Raw genomic sequence first — 20,274 nt, forward strand, 5'->3', positions numbered from 1 at the left:
AATTATTTGCCATTAAAGTAATATATGTTCAAATGAACACCCATTGTAGCCGATAGCTGTTATTTGGTTTATGTTGTTTCAAATTTCTTTCAAAAACACTGTCAGCCTTAACCACATCCACAGGATTACAGATGACTTGAATTAGCTTGGTGCATGAACTACCAGGAACAAAAGGTATGGTTTTGATGTCTATGTTGTCATATATAGCCAATAAGTAAAAATAAAAATGTATTCTTCTAAAAACAGTTTTGAACGAGCAGAGCAGGGAAGAAAAATGGTTTGGTCCCGTGCCCTGCAGCCGCCCTCTTTGTTTCCTTCAGACTCTATCAAGGCCGCAGAGAAGCCCAAATAAATTCCTCCACAAAAAGTTTGTAAAATCTTTTGATTATTTATTTAATTCTTCACATGTTTTTTAGTTATATACTGTTTCAAAGCTATCGCCACACTGTCAGGAATGTTATAGCGAAAATGGTGAATCCAGCTGTATTTTAGGCAAATTTGAAGTATATATTATGAAATCAGAATCATTGTAAAAGAAACTAAAACTCTTGTGTAACTTGTGTGTATTTGTAGAATGTAAACTCCTCCTGAGGTTGTTAAAACCGATAAATTCCCAGAAAAAAATACCAAGGACACGACATTTTTATGTTGTGGTGGGCTCAGTTTTATAGCTAGAGTGAAGGCACTGGTTTATGGAAGTAGAAAAACCTAAGAAATACCTATACCTAACCTATACTCATACTAGCTTGTCGTGAAGGAGGTTAAATAACGTTCTAAGGAGGAAAAACTGGCATGGCCATTTTCAGAGGGGTCCCTTGACCTCTGACCTCCAGATCAGTGAATGTAAATGGGTTCTATGGGTACCCACGAGTCTCCCCTTTACAGACATGCCCACTTTATGATAATCACATTCAGTTTGGGGCAAGTCATAGTCAAGTCAGCACACTGACACACTGACAGCTGTTGTTGCCTGTTGGGCTGCAGTTTGCCATGTTATGATTTGAGCATATTGTTTTATGCTAAATGCAGTACCTGTGAGGGTTTCTGGACAATATCTGTCATTGTTTTGTGTTGGTAATTGATTCCAGCAATAAATATATACATACATTTGCATAAAGCAGCATATTTGCCCACTCCCATGTTGATAAAAGGATTAAATACTTGACAAATCTCCCTTTAAGGTTCATTTTGAACAGGTAAAAATGTTGTGATCAACTATGTACAATCATGTGATTAATCACAATTAACTATTTTTATCGATTTACAGCCCGAGTCATAACTTGTCGTAGAGAAACAGATCTGCTTCACTTCTCTCAGTGGAAAGATTCAGTCAGTAATTCTCTGACTCAGACGACCAAAGCTCCTCAACACCTGGGCAGGTTTAAACATGAAGGAAACAAACACAGTATGTGTGGGTGAGCTGCTGTATCTGAGGCTCCAGTTAATCCAACTAGTTAACCACGTGCAACTCTTCCCACTGTGCCTGTCTTCAACAGGCTTCAATTTAAACGTGCAGTTCCACTGTTATCCATAAGAGAGTGCTAGAGAATGCTAATGTGCAGCCAAATACCCAAATATATATCCCTGAATTTAAAAATATCTGACAGGATCTCTGTCTTGTGTCAAAAACACCTCATATAAAACGTAAAAGAAAGCTGCAAACGTTTCTTAAAGTATTCTTTAAAACATTTAAGACGCTTTAATAACTTAAAGACCTTCAATTTAGACAATTTGAGATGTTTTAAGGACCCAAACTGAACCAAAACTCTGTCCTCCAAAGGTTTTAATTTTTAAGTGGTGAAGTCTGTCTTTAGGTCAGTGTGAATGGAAACCGTTTTGTGGTACTCAGAGGAACTGAGAGTGCTTTCTGTTATTCCTAGAAAACGTTTAACATTGTGTCAAAAAACGAGGGTGGCTTACTGAAACTCAGAAACCTTTTTTATTCTGCAATGTCATAAATTCCAGATAATCGCCAGAGGAGGAGGATTGTGAAAGAATGACTGTGGCAGAGCTGTAAACTATTTGTGTGTGTTGCCACAACGCTGAGGTTTTCCGCTTCTGGTTTCTGTAGCTGAAGATAAACATTAAGTGAACTGACCAGAGAGATTAAACACAGTGAAACTCAGTGTGAAGGACAGCTTCAGGAAAGGTTTGTTACTATCAGTGTGAACTTCTAATGTTTATAGAATTATAGAAAGATAACAACGTGCCAGATCAAGATTATGAAGACAAAGTTTCATAATCAGCAGGGGAACTACACATTTACAAAATTCATACATGTTATTCCTATGGTCGAAGACAGTCCAAAAATATTAATAGACATGAACAACTCTCTCACAAATCCATAAACTAGAGTGCTAAAGCTCAAACTTGTGATGTCATAGGATATAAAGTGTGGAGCTGCTCCATAGACGATGAATGGGGAGAGATGTTCTAGATGACACATAGAGCAACCAGGGGAATGTTCTGAGTATACGGGGACGTTTTCTGTTTCACTACTGAGAACTCTACAATTTTGAGTATAAAAAGAGAACTAAATCAGTCTCCCATTGAGACTTACTTCTCTGGTTTCTGGCCTTGAGAGAGAGGAGCTCATGTTCACTAATATTGATTGAACTTTCCTCGGCCATGGGAGTAACATATTGGAATTCTACATTTCGGTGGTGTTCCCCTTTAAAAAGTCCCCTCATGGTCTCTTATTCCTATTTCCTTTTCACAATTTTTTCAATTTATATGTTGGATTTAGTTTGAAAGTGCGTCTTAAAAAGTAAAATTTTGTAATCACTAACAAAAAATTAAATAACAGAAAATCCAAATCAATCAAGTCACCAAAACGTAAACAGCTAATTAAGAATTAAAAAAAAAATAATAAATAAAAAATAAATAAATATATATATATATATTTAGATTATATTTTATGTAAAGCCTTTCTTTTGGACCATTTAGCTTTAAACTGTGGACTTTAAACAAGGTCAATGTGTACTTTAATCATTTGAACTGAAAACTGAACAAACCAGAGGAAAAAGAAAAAAGTCAACAGTACACTTGATGAAAAACCAACAAAAACAAACTGAAAAAAACAAACTGAAAAAAGGAGAAAACAGCAGCCGATCTGATCCTGGTGAAAACATTGATTTATCTGCAGTTATGTTTTAAATAACAAAATGTGCAGCCATTTCCATTTTTGTGTTTTCTCTCGAGTATTAAATCTTGAAACCATGACACGATCATTTAAAGGTCAAAGCACTGCATTCATTAGCTGAAGCTTGTTCCTCTCTGCGGGTTTCTCACCTTGCGGCCGACGTAAACGGGGATGCCGATGACCATGGCGGGGACGGCGATGCCTGCGATGAGGGTGATGCCAACTGGAGCTCCGATCAGGGTGCCCAGCTGCCACAAAATCTTCTTCTTCCTGCTCCACGGCTTCTTCCCCCAGAACGTACAGCCAGATGGACTGATGGAAGGGAAAACCCAGAGGGAGGGAAGAAGAGAGGGACGAGGGATGACGGGAGATGGAAGAGAGGAACACTAATTAGTTTACAGTTTCACATCTGTGAAACGTAACAAAAGTCTAACATAGAGCTGATATAAAAAGTGAAATAAGAGAGTTGGGTACCTGAGGTAGTGCAGGTCGGAGATCTCCTTCATGCAGAGCCAGCAGAACTCACAGCCGCAGACGGCGCAGGTCATGTGATTGCAGCTCCCGTCGTTCATCTTGATGATGTAGGCGCCACAGCGAGGGCAGGGCTTGATGTCATCAGCTGGGGACACAAGGAAGTTTAGCACTTAGTGACATCACTCATAACAAGACATGAAGTAGTGATGGTGAGATGAAGCTCAATGAGGCACTGAAGCTCTCCAACAAATTGGTTTGCAAAAAGGGTTCATTTCACGAGGCTTCATCTGGACTTCATGTGCACATGAAACCACCTGTCGGTCAAGTGTAAAAGAGGCAGATATATTACAGATGTGAGGCAGTGGTTTAACCGGGCAGCGGGCAGTGATTGTTCTTGTATAACTACATGAAAATGATAGAAGGGAGACTTTATTTGTTTTTATTCAGGATTAATACGTTCTCAACTGTGTTTCGGCTTCGGGCGTCTTCATGGACGTCATTGGTCTAAAACGATACAAGCCTCGATACGCGTTTCACAGAAAACTTCCTGGATTACTCGACACACGCTCCGAAGCCTCGGCACAGCACGTAACATCACTAACATGAAGGATTAAAATGACATTTGTTTCTTTAATTTCCTTTTTCTGCACACCGTTAAAGAGTTGTGGAGGAATATTTTGACACAGTAGGAAACTTTGCTTTCTTGCCAAGAGTAAGATGAGAAGATCGATACCACCCTCGTTGTTTGTACAGTAAATATGAAGCTGGAAGCATAACGACTGGAAACAGGGGCAAGTTTACACTAAGTGCCGACCACGTTTTGGCATTTTTACTCTTTGGATTCATGTACAAATGAATCAAACAAGATTGACGGTGTTATTCAGTGAGCTTTAGCTGGTATGTGGATTTTGTTGGACGGAGCCAGGATAGCTGTTTCCCCCTGTTTCTTTATGCTAAGCTAAGCTAACCAGCTGCTGGCTTCATATTTATCGGACAAATATGAGAGTGGTATCGATCGTCTCATCTACAGTGACTCTCAGCAAGAAAGTGAATAAGCGCATTTCTCAAAATGTTGCCAGTCCCCGACTTCATTAAAGTAGTCGACATCCCCTGAAAGTGTCCTCCCAACTCACTGATGTTGTGAAACTCAGCTGTGAACTATGTCATTTCAAAACATCAGCAATGACTCTGAAACATTTGGGTTTTTAAGGCGTTCAATAAAATTGAGTAAAAAAGGAGTATATATTTAAATCCCTCAGGTAATCTGAAATATTATTAATCTCTTGAAACACACATTTTTGTATCTGGCTAAAAATGATAACACCTTTTACACTTAATCTGAATGTAAATATATTCATAAAGTATCAAAAGAAGGTTAAAAATCCCTCCAAAACAGAAGAAATCCCCCAAAAAGTCCTTGAATGCATAAGATTCAGATTTGAAATGTATCTGAAATGTAAGAGAAACAATGATCCCATCTAGTTAGTTTACCCCCCCCCTTCTCTTGGCAACTAAATCAAAGCTCATTAGAGTAATGGATCAGTTTGTCCTCTAATGCATTTTAAAAGAGAGACGGCCAAGAAGCCAACAAAAAATTCAATTTAGTGTGTGTTTGATGCTGGGAACGCTGTCTGCTCTTTAAAGGGCATTTTGGCATTTTAACTCGAAGAGACTCTGGCAGGTCTGTTTCTGTGTGTGTGTGTGTGTGTGTGTGTGTGTGTGTGTGTGTGTGTGTGTGTGTGTGTGCGTGTGTGTGTGTGTGTGTGTGTGTAGTTGCTATTTTTTGTGTACTTCTGCATTCTGCTGACACACTTTGTTGTCCTCCCTTTCTTCTGCTCTTATCTTATCTCTCTTTCCTTCCCATTTCTTCTCCTCTCTCTCCACCTGTCCCCTTATAGCCGTCTATATCCCGTTGACTAATCAGCAGGTATGAACAGACAGACAGACAGACAGACAGACAGACAGACAGACAGACAGACAGACAGACAGACAGGCAGGCAGGCAGACAGACAGACAGGCAGGCAGGCAGACAGACAGACAGGCAGGCAGGCAGGCAGACAGACAGACAGACAGACAGACAGACAGACAGACAGACAGACAGACAGACAGACAGAGAGGGAGCGGCCTGGATTTTTTTATGAGTCAGTTTGGGTCTTCTGGATTGTCATCAGTCATGAATACTTGGCAGAGAGAGGCAGACTAGAAGTGGTGAATTAAGGGAAGACAGAGAGGGAAGAGACTGAGGACAGCTGGAGGGATTTAATTAATAGATTTTTAATCAAAATGGAATTAAAGACATGCACACACACGCACACATGTAAGGATGTTTCCATGCACAAGCAGGGATGTTTGTAGAGATGTTTGTATCTATCATCACCACAACAAGTAAATTAAAGGACTACCTCAACATTTTGGGAAATACACTGTTTTGCTCTCTTGCAGAGAGTTAGATGAGGAGATCAATATCCCTCTCATGTCTGTGCTGTAAACATGCAGCTACAGCCAGGAGACAGTTAGCTTAGCTTAGCATAAAGACTGGAAACAGGGGGAGACGGCTAGCCTGTCGCTCTTGTCTGGTATCTACCTACCAGCACCTCTAAAGCTCGCTGATGATTAACATCACATTTTTCCCTTCAGCATTTTAAAAATATGTCTGTCAATGTGTAAAAGTGCAGGGTATGTTCCTGAATATCTACAATACAGATTAGTTTCAAATACGGCTGTCAAAGTTAACGCGTTAATAACGCGATAACACGATAATAACGCGTTAACGTAGGGTGAGGGTGACTGGACAATATGTGTAATTGTTTTGTGTTGTTTATTGATTTAAGGTACATTTTGAAAAGATAAAAATGTGTGATATTAATATAACATATTAATATTAATATCCGATTCATTTGCGATTAATCGCGATTAACTACTTGAATCGATTGACTGTTCTAAAACTCAGTTTTCGAAGTGTCACAAGTGAGTTTTTTCAGGGGCATATATTTAGCTGATTATTTGCAACACTGTTCAAATACAGTAAAAAAAATATGGAACATATCTGATGTTACAAATGTGGTCTGCACTAACAGAGTGTAATTCTGTAGATGAACTGGACTAAGAGGACAGAAATCACACTGTACAGCGCACGTTTTGATAATCTGACTTCACTAGGTTTCGATACAGAAATGTTATGGTGACATTTTGAAAATGCTGTACGACGGGAAGCAGGGCTCTGCCGTCAGGAAACTATCAAGAGGAGAAACTGTGATATAAATAGTGTCTCATGCTCGGTTGAACGCCGCTCGCGGTGGGAACGTCGGGGAGCCGGTACAGCAGACGCGAGACGAGTTTGACTCAGCGCTCTGACAGACTGACATGTGATAAAGACTGACAGACAGAGAGGCAGAGAGTTCTCAGAGGTGTGAAGAATATTTTCAGGTCGGAAATGCTGGAGGAGAAGACTGTTTATGCCAGACAGAGGCACACACACATCTGCACAATGTGTGAGTGTGTGTGTTTGACTGTGGTTACTATTGATCCAGTCACTCTCCAGGGAGGCTGAGGGGGGTGTGTGTGTGTGTGTTGTGTACTCACCGGGTCCCTGCTCCTGTGTGTAGCTGGGTGAGTGGTTGCTGTGGGTGTGCAGGGATTGCGCCCTCTGTTGGCGGGCTGAGTCACAGGTCTGGTTGGGATGCCAGGCCTGTTTGCAGTGGTAGCAGAACTCGGCACCGCATCCCTCTCTGCGACACACCAACCTGGGACAGCTGGCACAGCCCGAGGCGATCACGGCAAATCTGACAGGAAGAGACGGACGAATAGAGGACAGTTCAATAATATGGAAACTGAAGAAATGATGAAGTCAGAAAAAAAGACAAAACTGTTGATTATTATGAGGCAATAAGTGACAACCCTACAGTATATTAAAGGAACAGCATGTAGGATTAAGGGGGATCTATTAGCAGACATGAAACATAATACTAATAAATATGTTTTGTTTTCTTTAGTGTATAATCACCTCAAACTAAGAATCGTTGTGTTTTTGTTAGCTTAGAATGAGCCCTTCATATCTACATAGGGAGTGGGTCCTCTTCATGGAGTCCGCCATGTTGCTTCGCCATGTTGCTCCGCCATCTTTCTACAGTAGCCCAGAGCGGACAAACCAAACTCTGGCTCTAGAGAGAGCCTTTCACGTTTTTACATTACCTGAAGGCCACCGTAGTCCTCCAACACGCTTGTGAAACTGTGGTAACGTGAGCCGCAGAGTGCCAAACCGTGGTACCGCCAGCCGCCGTCTGACTTCCGTTGTTCCTAAAGTAGTGTTATTATGGTATGGATGGCCTCTGAGCGAGGCGAACGTCGTTACCACGGTTTTGCACTCGGCGGCTCACGTTACCACAGTCTTGGAAAGGGAGGAGTGAGCCGAGGGGTATTCAGTTGGTTGCAATCTGCAACCGCACCACTAGATGACACCAAATCCTACACACTGTATCTTTAAAGCTTCATAGATTGCTCCAGGGATGGGTTCCCTCGGCAAAAACCCAATGGGATTGTTCCAATGGGTTTTGGATAATTGCAGAAAATCAGCTCTGTGGCAAACACACGTTTATGATACAGACACGTTTTGTTCCGTAAAATAATCTCCACAAATTAACGCCATTTTTATGATTTTTGAAGCGTGAATGCAATCAGCAGAAGTAAAAAGCTAACGTTGGGCTATAAACAAATTACACCACGGTCGCATAAGCGCTAGTATAAAAAGGCGGACTAGTCGGTGTGATGATGTTTAGTCGTCTCATTTAGCCACTTGTTAGCAACTGCCTTTTTTAAGACACATAAAAGTTTAAAAATTCATGAGAGGGAGATTAACTAACGTATTTTATATCGCACAACAAAACGTTAAAATCTCTAAAGCTTGCGTTAACCACAGACCTTATTTCAGGCATCTAACTAAAAACCCATTAAAAAAAACCATTGATTTCCAGATGAGGGAACATGAAATGCTAAAATGCTAACCCATTTCCGGGTTTTAGGACTCATTCCTAATCCACTTTATTAAGCAGAATTTCTGATATTGACATTGGATCAAAAGAAATATGAAAGGGTTGTTAGTACTGCTGATCCAACTGAGAATCTACATCCAAACATCTAAAACTGAGGGCAGCCACTCACAGCTCGTAAGCTCAACCAAGATGATTCTAGGCTAATAAAGTCTAGCGTGCCAAAGATATTCCAGTCAAATATGTTTTCACTCAAACCAGAGCTAAACAGTTTGTGAATTCTTGGCTGACATTCAACCGATGGTAAGAGGACTCCAAAGAAATGCCCATGTCGCGATCACACCCTCATTAAATAACAGCAACATTTCAGACCAAATGAAAATGATTCCAGTGTCAGGGGATTGAAATGGATGAAGCTATCATATTAGCTGTATCTCACAATCCAAATGTATATGACTTTGCTCTGCGAGAGTATAAACTTCTCCACCAAAGAGATGCAGCATGGGACAGGAGTCAAAAATGTGACCATCAATGTCTGTACCAAATTTCATGGTAATCCATCCAATAATTGACATTTCACTTAAAACTGTGGCGCCTGAGGAAAAGTCAGGGATCCCCAAAGTCAGTAAGAATAATTCTCTGGGCATTATGAATGTCTGTACCAAATTCCACAATCCATCCAATAATTGTTGAGATATCTCCACTTTTTGCTGTCATAGTAGCCATAAGAACATGGTAAGCTTATATGGGGTTCTCTGACCCCTGGTCACCTCTAAACTTAGATTATTTAATTTGACCCTTTTCCACACTGTATAACAGTTATCACATACACATTGCCACCATATGATGTGACATGTTACATATCTGGGATGTAACTTTAGAAATGCAGAAAACTGTTAATTCAACCAAAGTTTCTAAGAGATGAAGATCTCCAATATGGCCACTAATGGGCACATTACAGAGCCTGGAAGCTCTCTGCAGGCTGAGATGAGAGAGAACATTTGATCAATGGCGTAATCACTTAGTAACAACATTGAGAGAGGAGGGGACAGAGACGGGATGAGGTCAATCAATATGGATTTCACAAGGTTCAATACTGAGAAAGGAGACAGAGAGGAGCGTGAATCCAGCAGTGATGGAGTGATTGAGAGCAGCCCAACAAAGGTTGCGTTTAGAGACGAGGCATTAAAAAAGTCCAACCAGCAGGTCATTTGAATTTGAACTCTTTTATGCATTTTTTTTTTAATTCAACAAAGTGCTATGAATCATGAGAAAATAGCAGAAATGTTCATAAATCTTGCAACATTAAGATATCCCCCAAACAAACCACTTGTTCCTCAGCCTGTGGTTGAACTTTTCACCAAACTTCATTGAAATTTCTGATGTTTTTTTTAAATATCCTGCCAACAATCAAATAGACAGGCCCAAAGCTAATCTAGCGTTCTCTGTGGGGGTAAAATCTTCATGAAGAATATATATTCTCAATGCAACACTACCAGACTAACCATTCTTTTGTTGTGTGCTGAAGTTAGGCCAGCACACTGCTGAGCAAATAATGGTAAATATAGCAAAAAGGGTGTCATCTTATAACTTTAAAGAAAAAAAAAGGCAATTACAGATAGAGAGAGAAACCTAGAGAGAGACTATCAATCACTGGAGAAATCACAAAGGAGGCCGGTTGGGCGCCTGGGTTGGCTCAGTTGGTAGAGCGGGCGTCCATGTATTAAGGCTTGGTCCTGACCGCGGCGGCCCGGGTTCGAATCCGGCCTGTGGCCCTTTCCGCATCCACTCTCTCTCTCCCCCCTTTCAAGACTCTATCCACTGTCCTGTCATAAAAATGGAAAATGCCCCCAAAAAAATAACTTTAAAAAAAAACAAACAAAGGAGGCCGGTCATCAAATACTGTCACCAAGCTAAGTGGGAGAAAACATGTTGGAGGAGTGATAACAAAAGCAGACGGGGATTTGAACATTTCTTGCCTTTTTTCTGCCCGGACAAACAAAGACGATGCCAGTTTTCTGCACGTTAGTCGAGTGTTCAAGTTGTACTATTTAAAAAAGAAGAAGAGCGTGGAAGAAGTGATAACATGACAAACTTATAATTGTTTTGGCACGCCTCCAACACGCCGGCCCCAACATGTCGCTCATTACCAGCTCTTCCAACACCGTGACAGGCCCGTTCTCAGGACGGAATAAATTAACGGCTATCAGAGGAGACAGGAGTTTGCTTTCTCGGGACAAGATGAAACAAGAACTGGCATTCCTGCAGAGACACTTCACCCTCTGCATCTGTGAGGATTTAGACATCACTTCTGTCTCCAAACATCTGCAAAAAGTAGCTGCTGTAATGATGAAACTTTTTTTTTTTTGACTATCCACCCTGTTTTCAGCAGGCCTCAAAAGGTCAAATGGTCACTAAACTCACTCGACGGTTAAATAACTGTATAGACTTTAGATTCAACGAAGGGAAACAAAAACATAGAGATGCCAATTTTGCATTTTTTTCCTGCAACATCAGCTCTCTGGTTCAAGCTCGCCTAAACAGAAACAGAACAGCAGATGGTCAAACGAGGACTGAGCAAGCTCTTCACAAGAAAGACACTTTCTTAACCATTTTCCTTTTTTAAAAACTCTGCCCGCCGTGTGAAACCAAAGACCTACATTTATATTGTAACTGTCTCCTGTATTTACACAGTGAGGTCACACAGGGTTTATATGTATGTATGTGTGTCCTTAAAATCTACGCAGTAATAAAAAAAAGAAAGCGGTCTAGACTAGGGACCTTATTTTTTCGTGGGAGCACAACAACCAGAATCAGCACAAAAGATTTTACAATTCATCCTGGGGTGAACTATGAATGTCTGAACCATAGCGATCCATCCAATAGTTCAGATAATTCCGTCTGGACCAGCTCAGAGGCAGATCGACAGATCCCTACAATGCCACTAACATGGCTGAAAACAACAAGAGAAAAGAGAAAGATAGAGCATGTGTGTGTTTGTGCTCTTTATCTGGACTTGTTGCGGTACAAAGCACAGGTTGCCACAACAGCTTTTTCCTGGGAGAGCATTCAACGTCACAGCAGCCTCGCGATTGGTGGATTGCGACGCTGCGCTGAGAGCAATTCGGGCTGACATTTCCAGGATGGGAGAGGGAAGAAAGAGACAAACAGAGAGGGATAGAGATAGATAAAATAAAAGGAGGGTAAGAGGGGCATGTGAGCTGAGATGTAAATTTGGAATACAACAGCACAGATTGAGGGGAAAGAGGCGGAGGAGAGGGATGAGAGGCGGAGGAGAGGGATGAGAGGCGGAGGAGTTTTATGAGTGCTGACATGCTGCGTGTTGAGAGGAAACGTGCACAGACAGTCCTGTCAGTGTTCAGTTCCACCAAGAGCCACCTGAGAATCCTGCTGAGCTTGTAAATGCAACGCTACAACACACACAGACACACACTAATAGCAGGCTGTTTTTAACATCAGCATGAACTGAATCAGTCTGACTCAGAAACATGAAAAACACATTACGTGTCCATCAGCAATAAAGGCACAAAATCCTGAGCAATGACACGCACGCACATGTACACCGAGTCCAGAGTGAGTACGTACTATATTGATCTGTTTAATTAAGTCCCAACTCCTGTTACCCCTGGCAACGCTCCCTCTATGCCGCATCGATAGTCGCCATAGCAACTGACAGCCAGAGGAGACGGCACTCTTTGTTCTCAATCACACAGGCTTAGACCTTATTGGCCTGGTGAGACGAGCAGGTCAGACGTGTTATGATGGTTAAGATGAGAAGTCAGAAAGATTTACCAGTTGTAGATTTTCCAGAGTTTAGATGGATGATTTTCATTTATTTGTGAAGTGAAAAAACACTGAAATTGAAAGACAGAGGACAGACAGAGAAGTGTTTGTCTGTTTTGTGTAACGCGTCACTGTTTTAGTTAGCTCATGGAGGTTTCTATCATAGACGTTTTGAAGCATTGAGTTGGGCATATTGGCCGTCGCCATCTTGGTTATTTGCAACCACAAGTGACACAAGAGGGTGGAGCCAAGTACAACCAAACGCTGAATAAGACGTTTTTAGGAGACCAAACTGTTACAATTAACTTACATGAACTGAAAACACACAGTGAAAGGGTTCAAGTTAAAGACGAAAACATGGACAACGCCGTGGTAGCGACATGTCAATCACAAGGTAGCCCCGCCCGAAAGCATCCCCTGCTTTATGGTCTATTTGACTCTAAATGGGACCATAATTTACTCAATGAACATCATTGAATACTTCTATACAATTGCAACCAGAGGAGTCGCCCGCTGATGGCTGTTAGAAAGAATGCAAGTTTAAGGCACTTCACACAATATTTTAAGGTTTATTTTTAAAAAAGTCCAGCAGTTCAGGATAACATTGACACGTTTCATCATGATGTCTGGAAAATAAATGAGGAAATGTTTGGTAGCCTTAAAAAAGAATTTGAAGTATCTTAGCTAATTTTTCTCCTGTATTATTATTATTATTATTATTATTATTATTATTATTATTATTATTATTATCATCATCATTATTATTATTACTATTATTATTTCCATTAACTAACTTACTTTAAAGCAATGCCAATACATGTTTTGGTCCTTTTAGGAGAAGTAGAACAAGCTGATAACACAACATTAACATATTCTGTCCTTATACAGTCGGTATAGCAAATGTGTTAGCAAGCAGCTGCTTATTTACACGTCCAGCAGACACGAAGCAACATTAGCATTCATTTGGAGTCATGTTTGTGTCCACCTGATGAATCTTAATATTCACTCTGCTTCTCGCTCTCCAACTCCTGAGGGAGATATCTTTCTCTTTAGCTGCTAAATGCTCCACTATGGTCCCCAGCTAGTGGCTAACGTTGTCTGTTTGGAGCTGAGCAGGTAGTGCACAGCGGCTTACTGGAGCTCTAGAGCACTGATTCTCAAAGTGGGGTCTGTGGTACTCTGTCAGGGGGTCCGCAAAGTAATTAGCTATAAATTATAAAATTGTGCTGCATCATTAAAAAGTACATATTTACAGATGGGGACCATTTGCACCAATAAAACAAGCATATTGTGTCCATTAGTTTTGGGCCAATAGAAACAGTGATATGATTGTGACGTCATCACGTCAATCTGACATGAATCAGTCACTTCATTCAGGAAGCACCTAAGCGTTCCTGCTGCTGCTTAGCTTAGCCATGAAGCTGGCCAAGCTAAAGTGACATCTGATTACAAAGCACCCGGAATATCAGGACAAAACAAAGTGGTGTTAACATGATTCAAACTGAAATGTGTTTCTGTTTATCACTACCAAACAGGTCTGAAGGATTTAGGTTGAACATTTTTAGAATAGTTCCAATGACATCTAAGAGTACAAATGGTAGTAAGCATTATGCTTAATTAGTGTTACGATTATGAGGGGGTCCTTGGTAAATATTCTCCCCTTTGAGGGGTTCCTGACCCCAAAAAGTTTGAGAACTCCTGGTCTAGAGAACAGCTGCCTGTTGGATCTAAACTGAATCCATGTTTATCTTCCACTTGTCAGTTACTCTCATGTACATTGTCTACTGGATATCTCTCGAAAGAGATAAGATACAAAAACCAGGTCACATTTGCATAACTTTCCCACAAGTGGGCCAATATGCAACACACACACACACACACACACACACACACAATAGGCCCATTCTCAGCTATAAAGCCTCCATTCACAGTTATATTGAAGATATTCACACCTATTTCACTGTTTCTGTGGAAGTAACCTCTCTAGTGACCGACAGTCTGAAGCTGTAGCTGGCAGGTGTGTGCGTGTGTGTGTGTGTGTGCAGAGCCGGGACTGTTTGTGGTGAATAATAATTTGGACTTAGTCAACTTGTCTGATGTAAAGAGGTGGTGAGTCACTGCTGGCGTCAGACAGGATGGTCCTGGTAAATATGTAGGTCAGCACATCAGTCAACCTCTCCTACAATGATACTGCTGCAAACACACAGGTACCAGGTACTGACTTACATCCATACCCTGTCTGCTTATCTTTACCTACCTACATGACCTTCAGAAACCCAACACTAAAATTGTGCTTTTTTTCCATGAGGTATGGCCAGAATGTCTCCCTCCACTCTGGTCTCACAGACGAAGGCTCAAAGTTTATTTTACCCAAGTTGTAAGTCGTAAAATCATACAAAAATAGTGTGTGAGAAACAGAGGCAGCATTCTGTGGAAGGACTGAGCCAAGGGGATCATTAACAGGCTCTACCTAAAACAATATTTACTATATCGATCCAAGAAATGCCTCCAGTGCTTCTGTCATCCCCACTGGGAGAAAAAATGATCCCTCTCATAGACTTGTTCATTCTGAACACAGTAGCTATAAAAACAACAAGCTATAAGGACAGAAACAGATGCTCACATGGATCTGACAGCAGAGGTATGACACAATACAGACAGTACAAACACCAAACCTAATTAAACTGAAAATATTGCAATATTCCTCAGAAAGAAACCAACATCAAAGCAGTTTATTCTGCAGATTGTCATGTAATGTATTACACATATTACAGTAATTCATACTCATTTACTGCTTATGAATTCAAGTTTTTACTTGTAAAAGAAAAACGATTGTGGTGTGATTTAAGTGACAAGCTGCCTAGAATTATGGATATGCCGATCCCATTAGATCCAGAGCTCTGTCTCCTAGGAAACGTAACAAACTTGAAACTGAGTCAGAGTTCCAGAAAATTCATTGTCATCGCTCTGGCACAAAGTGTACTGCACTAACCTGGAGGTCAGATTCCCCCCCTCTCTATATCAAAATAGATATCAGAAATAACTAACTGTATTGCCCTGAGAGAAAATCACGGATGTCATGAAAAACAGATATAATGTATTTGTGAGGATCTGGCAGCCTTTTATTGAATGCATGGAAACATAACCTCTATCAACTCTACTCTACTCTACTGCTGACTCGCTGTAACCTTTAAACTGGCTCCAATGTAGGCCAATACTAACATCCAGACATAAGTAAGTCACAACATAAGAACTGTGTATTTATTTATTTATTTCATTTTTATTTTTACATGTTTCATTTTCATTATTTCTTTTTATGTATTTCTTGTTTAAATTATTATTATTATTATTATTATTATTATTTTGTATTTTGTAATTATCATTATTATTAATTAATTAATAATGTTTTTTATCTGCTTGTTTTCTGTTTCCTATGTTACTTATAGGGTAATAAGTTTTACTGTTCTTGCATGTTTGCAAACTTTAAAATTTAAAGTATAAAAAAACTAAACATTTATTTCTTCTTTGTAAAATGATGAATCCCTACCATTATAAACATAGTTTAAAGCTCTATACAATATCCAGAGCATTGAAATAGCAGCAAACAACTATTTGCCCTCTCTAAGTCTCTCTCCCTCTGTGTGTGTTGTAACCAGAGCTTCTCCCTGATTTGTTGATATAGCCGGGCCGGCCGTGTGTGCCTTTTAGTGCATGTTAGTGCATGTGAGGGTGCCCCACTGGCTAGCTCACGGCCGCCGCTCTGCACTGCTCTGATAACACCATCCAGTTTGTCAGCACACTGACAGCTGTTGTTGCCTGTTGGGCTGCAGTTTGCCATGTTATGATTGGAGCATATTGTTTTATGCTAAATGTAGTACCTGTGAGGGTTTCTGGACAATATCTGTCATTGTTTTGTGTTGTTAATTGATTTCCAATAATAAATATATACATACATTTTTCATAAAAGAAGCATATTTGTTCACTCCCATGTTGATAAGAGTATTAAATACTTGCCAAATCTCCCTTTAAGGTACATTTTGAACAGATAAAAAATGTGATTAATTTTCGATTAATCGTGATTAACTATGGACAAACATGGGATTATTTATGATTAAATATTTGAATCATTTGACAGCACTAGTAAAAATAAACTCTTTTGATTTTAATGACGTGTTGTCTTTCTTCTAGTACCTCCCCTTAGGACAAACAAGTTTCACAGCCTACAGACATGATCCTGAACGTAAGCAATAATTAAAAAAACATTAAATATGAAAGCAAATCTTTCATCCTTTATGTAGGGGTATGACACTCAGTCATGGAGACACCGAAACAAACAGAAATGCACAGACATGAAGGCACATATAGACAGATTTATGCAAAGATACCACACAGACGCTTTGGCCTTCCCCTGCGACAATACCAGTATTACTGTACAAAACCACAGCAGAAAAACACCACCAAATAGCTGCGTTCCTCCTTCCCACACACACACACACACACACACACAGAAACACAAACACAATGAATCACTCTTGCTTTCTATGATGAAACAAACGCCTCCAATTTGTTCCAGAAACCTAACGGGAGCTTCTCTACCTCCAAATCCACCTGACTCTCCCCTCCTCCGACCATGAGGCCCTCTAACCCAGTTACACTTTCACATTCAACTTCCTCAGCTTCCTCGTCTTTCTCTTTCTCTAACAGAGAAGGTCACGCTTCATAATGTCTTTAACCAAAAAAGAGAAATACCCTTATCATTCATCAGGATTCTGAAGCACTACTGTTCATCTGAAATCCAGGCAATTACAGCAGAATGAGGAAATAGCCGAGTGAGTGATGTGATGTGATGCATCAGAGGGAGAAAGAGGAAGAGAGAGTGATAGAAAAGGTTTAACAGACATTACAGCTACTGGCCTGATAGTGATGATATACAGCAGTCATCCTCTCATTAGCATCGCTACCAGACACTATTGTGAGCTAATAGGCGATGACTTCGTCAGTCTAAACCAGATGAAGCTCGAACAATTTAATCTGAATAGACACAGACTTTGTTTGTTTGTCCAGACTTTGAGAAACTAAATGACAAGTTATTAATTAATATTATTATTATTTTACCATTTACTGTATTTAATGGGAGTTCATTTAGTTTATTTTTAATCATTTTAATATTGTTTGTTCATTAACATGTATGTGTCTATGTATATATCACATATATGTTTATATTATTATAATACTGGATATTTGTAAGTACGCATTGCATACATAATGTTTTTTTACATGTTATATAAAATGTTGAAAACTCAATAAACATATTGTTGAAAATTGTTGCAACATTTTCCCCTTTTTGTCTCACTCATACGAGTTTAGTTTCTGTTTCTGAAAATGACTTATTTGTTTTTATATATTACACAAGGTGATTTCCCCGAAGTTCATTTCAGTTCCAGGACAAACCTTTGAGCAAATGACAGATGAGTGCTTAAAGCTATTTTGTGTTTGTTTGCTTAAACTCTGATCAGATGTCTTAATAATATCACAGAAACAGGGAGATGGGAACAAACAAGCTGAAACTGGCACAGAGCCCAGACCAGCACTTTAAAGGCTTCATCTAACTTCTATAACAACTATAACTTAAGTTATCTTAACCCCAGCTCCAACCCTTAAATTGTCCTTTTTTCCTATGAGGACTGGCCAGAATGTCCTCATTGTCCTCACACAGTCCACTGAACTAGTGCTCCAACAATAACATGATTCATCTATTCATTCTATGAAAAGTCTAAAATATCAAACGTGGTGGTTCCAACTTCTCAGATGCAAATATTTGCTGCTTTTCCCTTTTTTAAAAAGAAATATATATATATTACAACTCAACTATCTTTGTGTGTCAAGAACAAGCAATTTCAAGAAGTCAACTTGGCTTTTCAGAACTAGTGACAGGCCTTTTTCAGATTTTCTGGAAATTTAAAGACTACTGAATGACTCATCGTAAAAATATTAGTTGCAGCCCAACAGTAAACACAGAGACAAAATAAGTGAGAGACATAGACATGTAGCCTGGTGTCTGTCTGCTGCAGGGGACAGCAGATTCAATAGACTTGATACTAGCATAGAAACAGAAAGATTGCTGTAATGAGCACAGATGAAGAGGACAGCAGTGAGGACATTATGGACAGTGTCTTACCCGCAGTCAGGCGCCGGGCACCATCGGCAGTCTGGATCGGAGGCAAGGCACCTCCTCAGCAGGAACTCCTCATACTTGTCCAGCAGGACCGCGTCATCCAAGATGTCCGCCACCTGTCGCGGAGACAGTCTCTCGGCACATTCGGGGCAGCTGAGCTGGACTCGACTCTCTGTGATCTCGATGCGGAGGTACTGCCGCAGACAGCAGAGGCAGGAGCGGTGGCTGCACCCCAGCAACTCGGGGAGCTGGTCGGCGGGCTGACGCACCAGGCACAGGGGGCACTCCAGGAGGTCGGCCTCCCCAGAGGAAGGGGCTCCACCCAGGGACGACTGGCTGGAGTAGAGTGGCTTTGAGGGGGTGCTGGAGGCGGCATCCTGGGGGGTTGTGGTGGCTGTGGTGGTGGTCGTCGTTGTGGGAGTAGCAGAGGCTGCGGCGGGCGCTGAGTTCAAGGCAGTAGGGAGAAGCTGTTGTTGTGTGTGTTGAAGAAGGGATAAAGGGGTGGCAGCTCCTCCTTTGGGGCCCCTGGCCCCCCGAGAGCCCCGTTTGCTGTGGAAGAGGCTGTGAAAGGAGATGCGGCCCTGGCGTTTGCCCGCCGCACGGCACTTAGGGTTGGGGACGCCGCTCACTGAGGAGTGAGGCGACTCTGAGTCCTTTTCTGATCCCATTTTCCCAGAAGAGACACACAGGGGAGGTTATTGTCCCCTGAGACACGCTAATGTATCGCAGAGGGACACTCAGCTACACAAAAACACACTCAGTCACACACACACACAAGGGAGGATTTGTCCCCTTGTGAGAGCCAAACTGGAATGCAAATGCTACTCAAGCTCCTGTTAGAGAAACTTGAGCCAGTCGCCTCCTTCTCTTCCCTTTATGAGAAACAAAACGCTACCAGGAAAAGACAGAGGGAAATAACAACGACGTAAAAACAGAAAACGAAAGAGATTGCGCAAGTTCAAAGTGAAGAAAAAAATCCCCGTCGGCTCCCAGAGTTTCTCTCAAACTCGGCAGTCAAAAGGTTCACAAAGAAGAGAAAGCAGCGAGTCTTTCATCTCCCAGGCAGACGTCGAGGTGAAACATTAGTGTGATTCTCAAAAAGATTAACGTCTGCTCCGATCAATGACTGTCCTTAAAAATAGAGAGGGTAAAAAAAAAAAAGAGAAGGAAACAGAAACATCCACAGGGCAGAGTTCAGCCTGAATGTTGTGATAATTCCTCAGTTTGGAGTTAATTCTCCTCAGCTGTATTCAGAGCCTCTCCACCGCTTGTCTTCGTCTCGGTCCTGTTGAACGCCGGTCTCTCTGTCAGGAAGAAGAGAGCAGGAAGTTAGCACAAAGAGCATGCTCAGTATGACACCTCTCTCTCTCTCTCTCTCTCTCTCCCTCCCTCCCTCCCTCCCTCCCTCCCTATATGACCCTATACTGATGATCCATCTGTGCTGATTACATTTAAATATACAGACCGACTCATAAATGCAAGATAATGCTACACTATATGTGTTAAATAGCCACGATTAAGAGGTTACCTTTAAATGAGACAAACCAACTAAAATACATGACATCATCAACCAGTCTGACCAATCATGTATTCATGTGAAACCAGTCTCTCTCTATCTCCCTCCATCACGCTGAGCTCCGCGAGCTCTTCCTCCACTTCACACTGCGCTGCTAGTGCCGTTGCCATGGCGACGC

General features: G+C 41.0%; 1 protein-coding gene across 2 annotated transcripts in view; it reads right to left on the reverse strand.

Moving 5' to 3' along the window:
* Window positions 1–20,274, reverse strand: part of rnf19b (ring finger protein 19B) — a 40,425-nt gene that overhangs the window by 5,455 nt on the left and 14,696 nt on the right. For both annotated transcript variants that reach the window (XM_074613962.1, XM_074613961.1), the window contains exons 2-5: window positions 18,584–19,884; window positions 7,199–7,398; window positions 3,617–3,761; window positions 3,292–3,454 (exon numbers count right to left, since the gene is read on the reverse strand). In XM_074613962.1, coding sequence (XP_074470063.1) covers window positions 3,292–3,454; window positions 3,617–3,761; window positions 7,199–7,398; window positions 18,584–19,248 — 1,173 coding nt within the window. In that variant the 5' untranslated portion in view covers window positions 19,249–19,884. The remainder of the gene's footprint in view (window positions 1–3,291; window positions 3,455–3,616; window positions 3,762–7,198; window positions 7,399–18,583; window positions 19,885–20,274) is intronic.

The sequence above is a fragment of the Sebastes fasciatus genome, chromosome 17, assembly GCF_043250625.1.
Source record: "Sebastes fasciatus isolate fSebFas1 chromosome 17, fSebFas1.pri, whole genome shotgun sequence".
NCBI lineage: Eukaryota > Metazoa > Chordata > Actinopteri > Perciformes > Sebastidae > Sebastes > Sebastes fasciatus.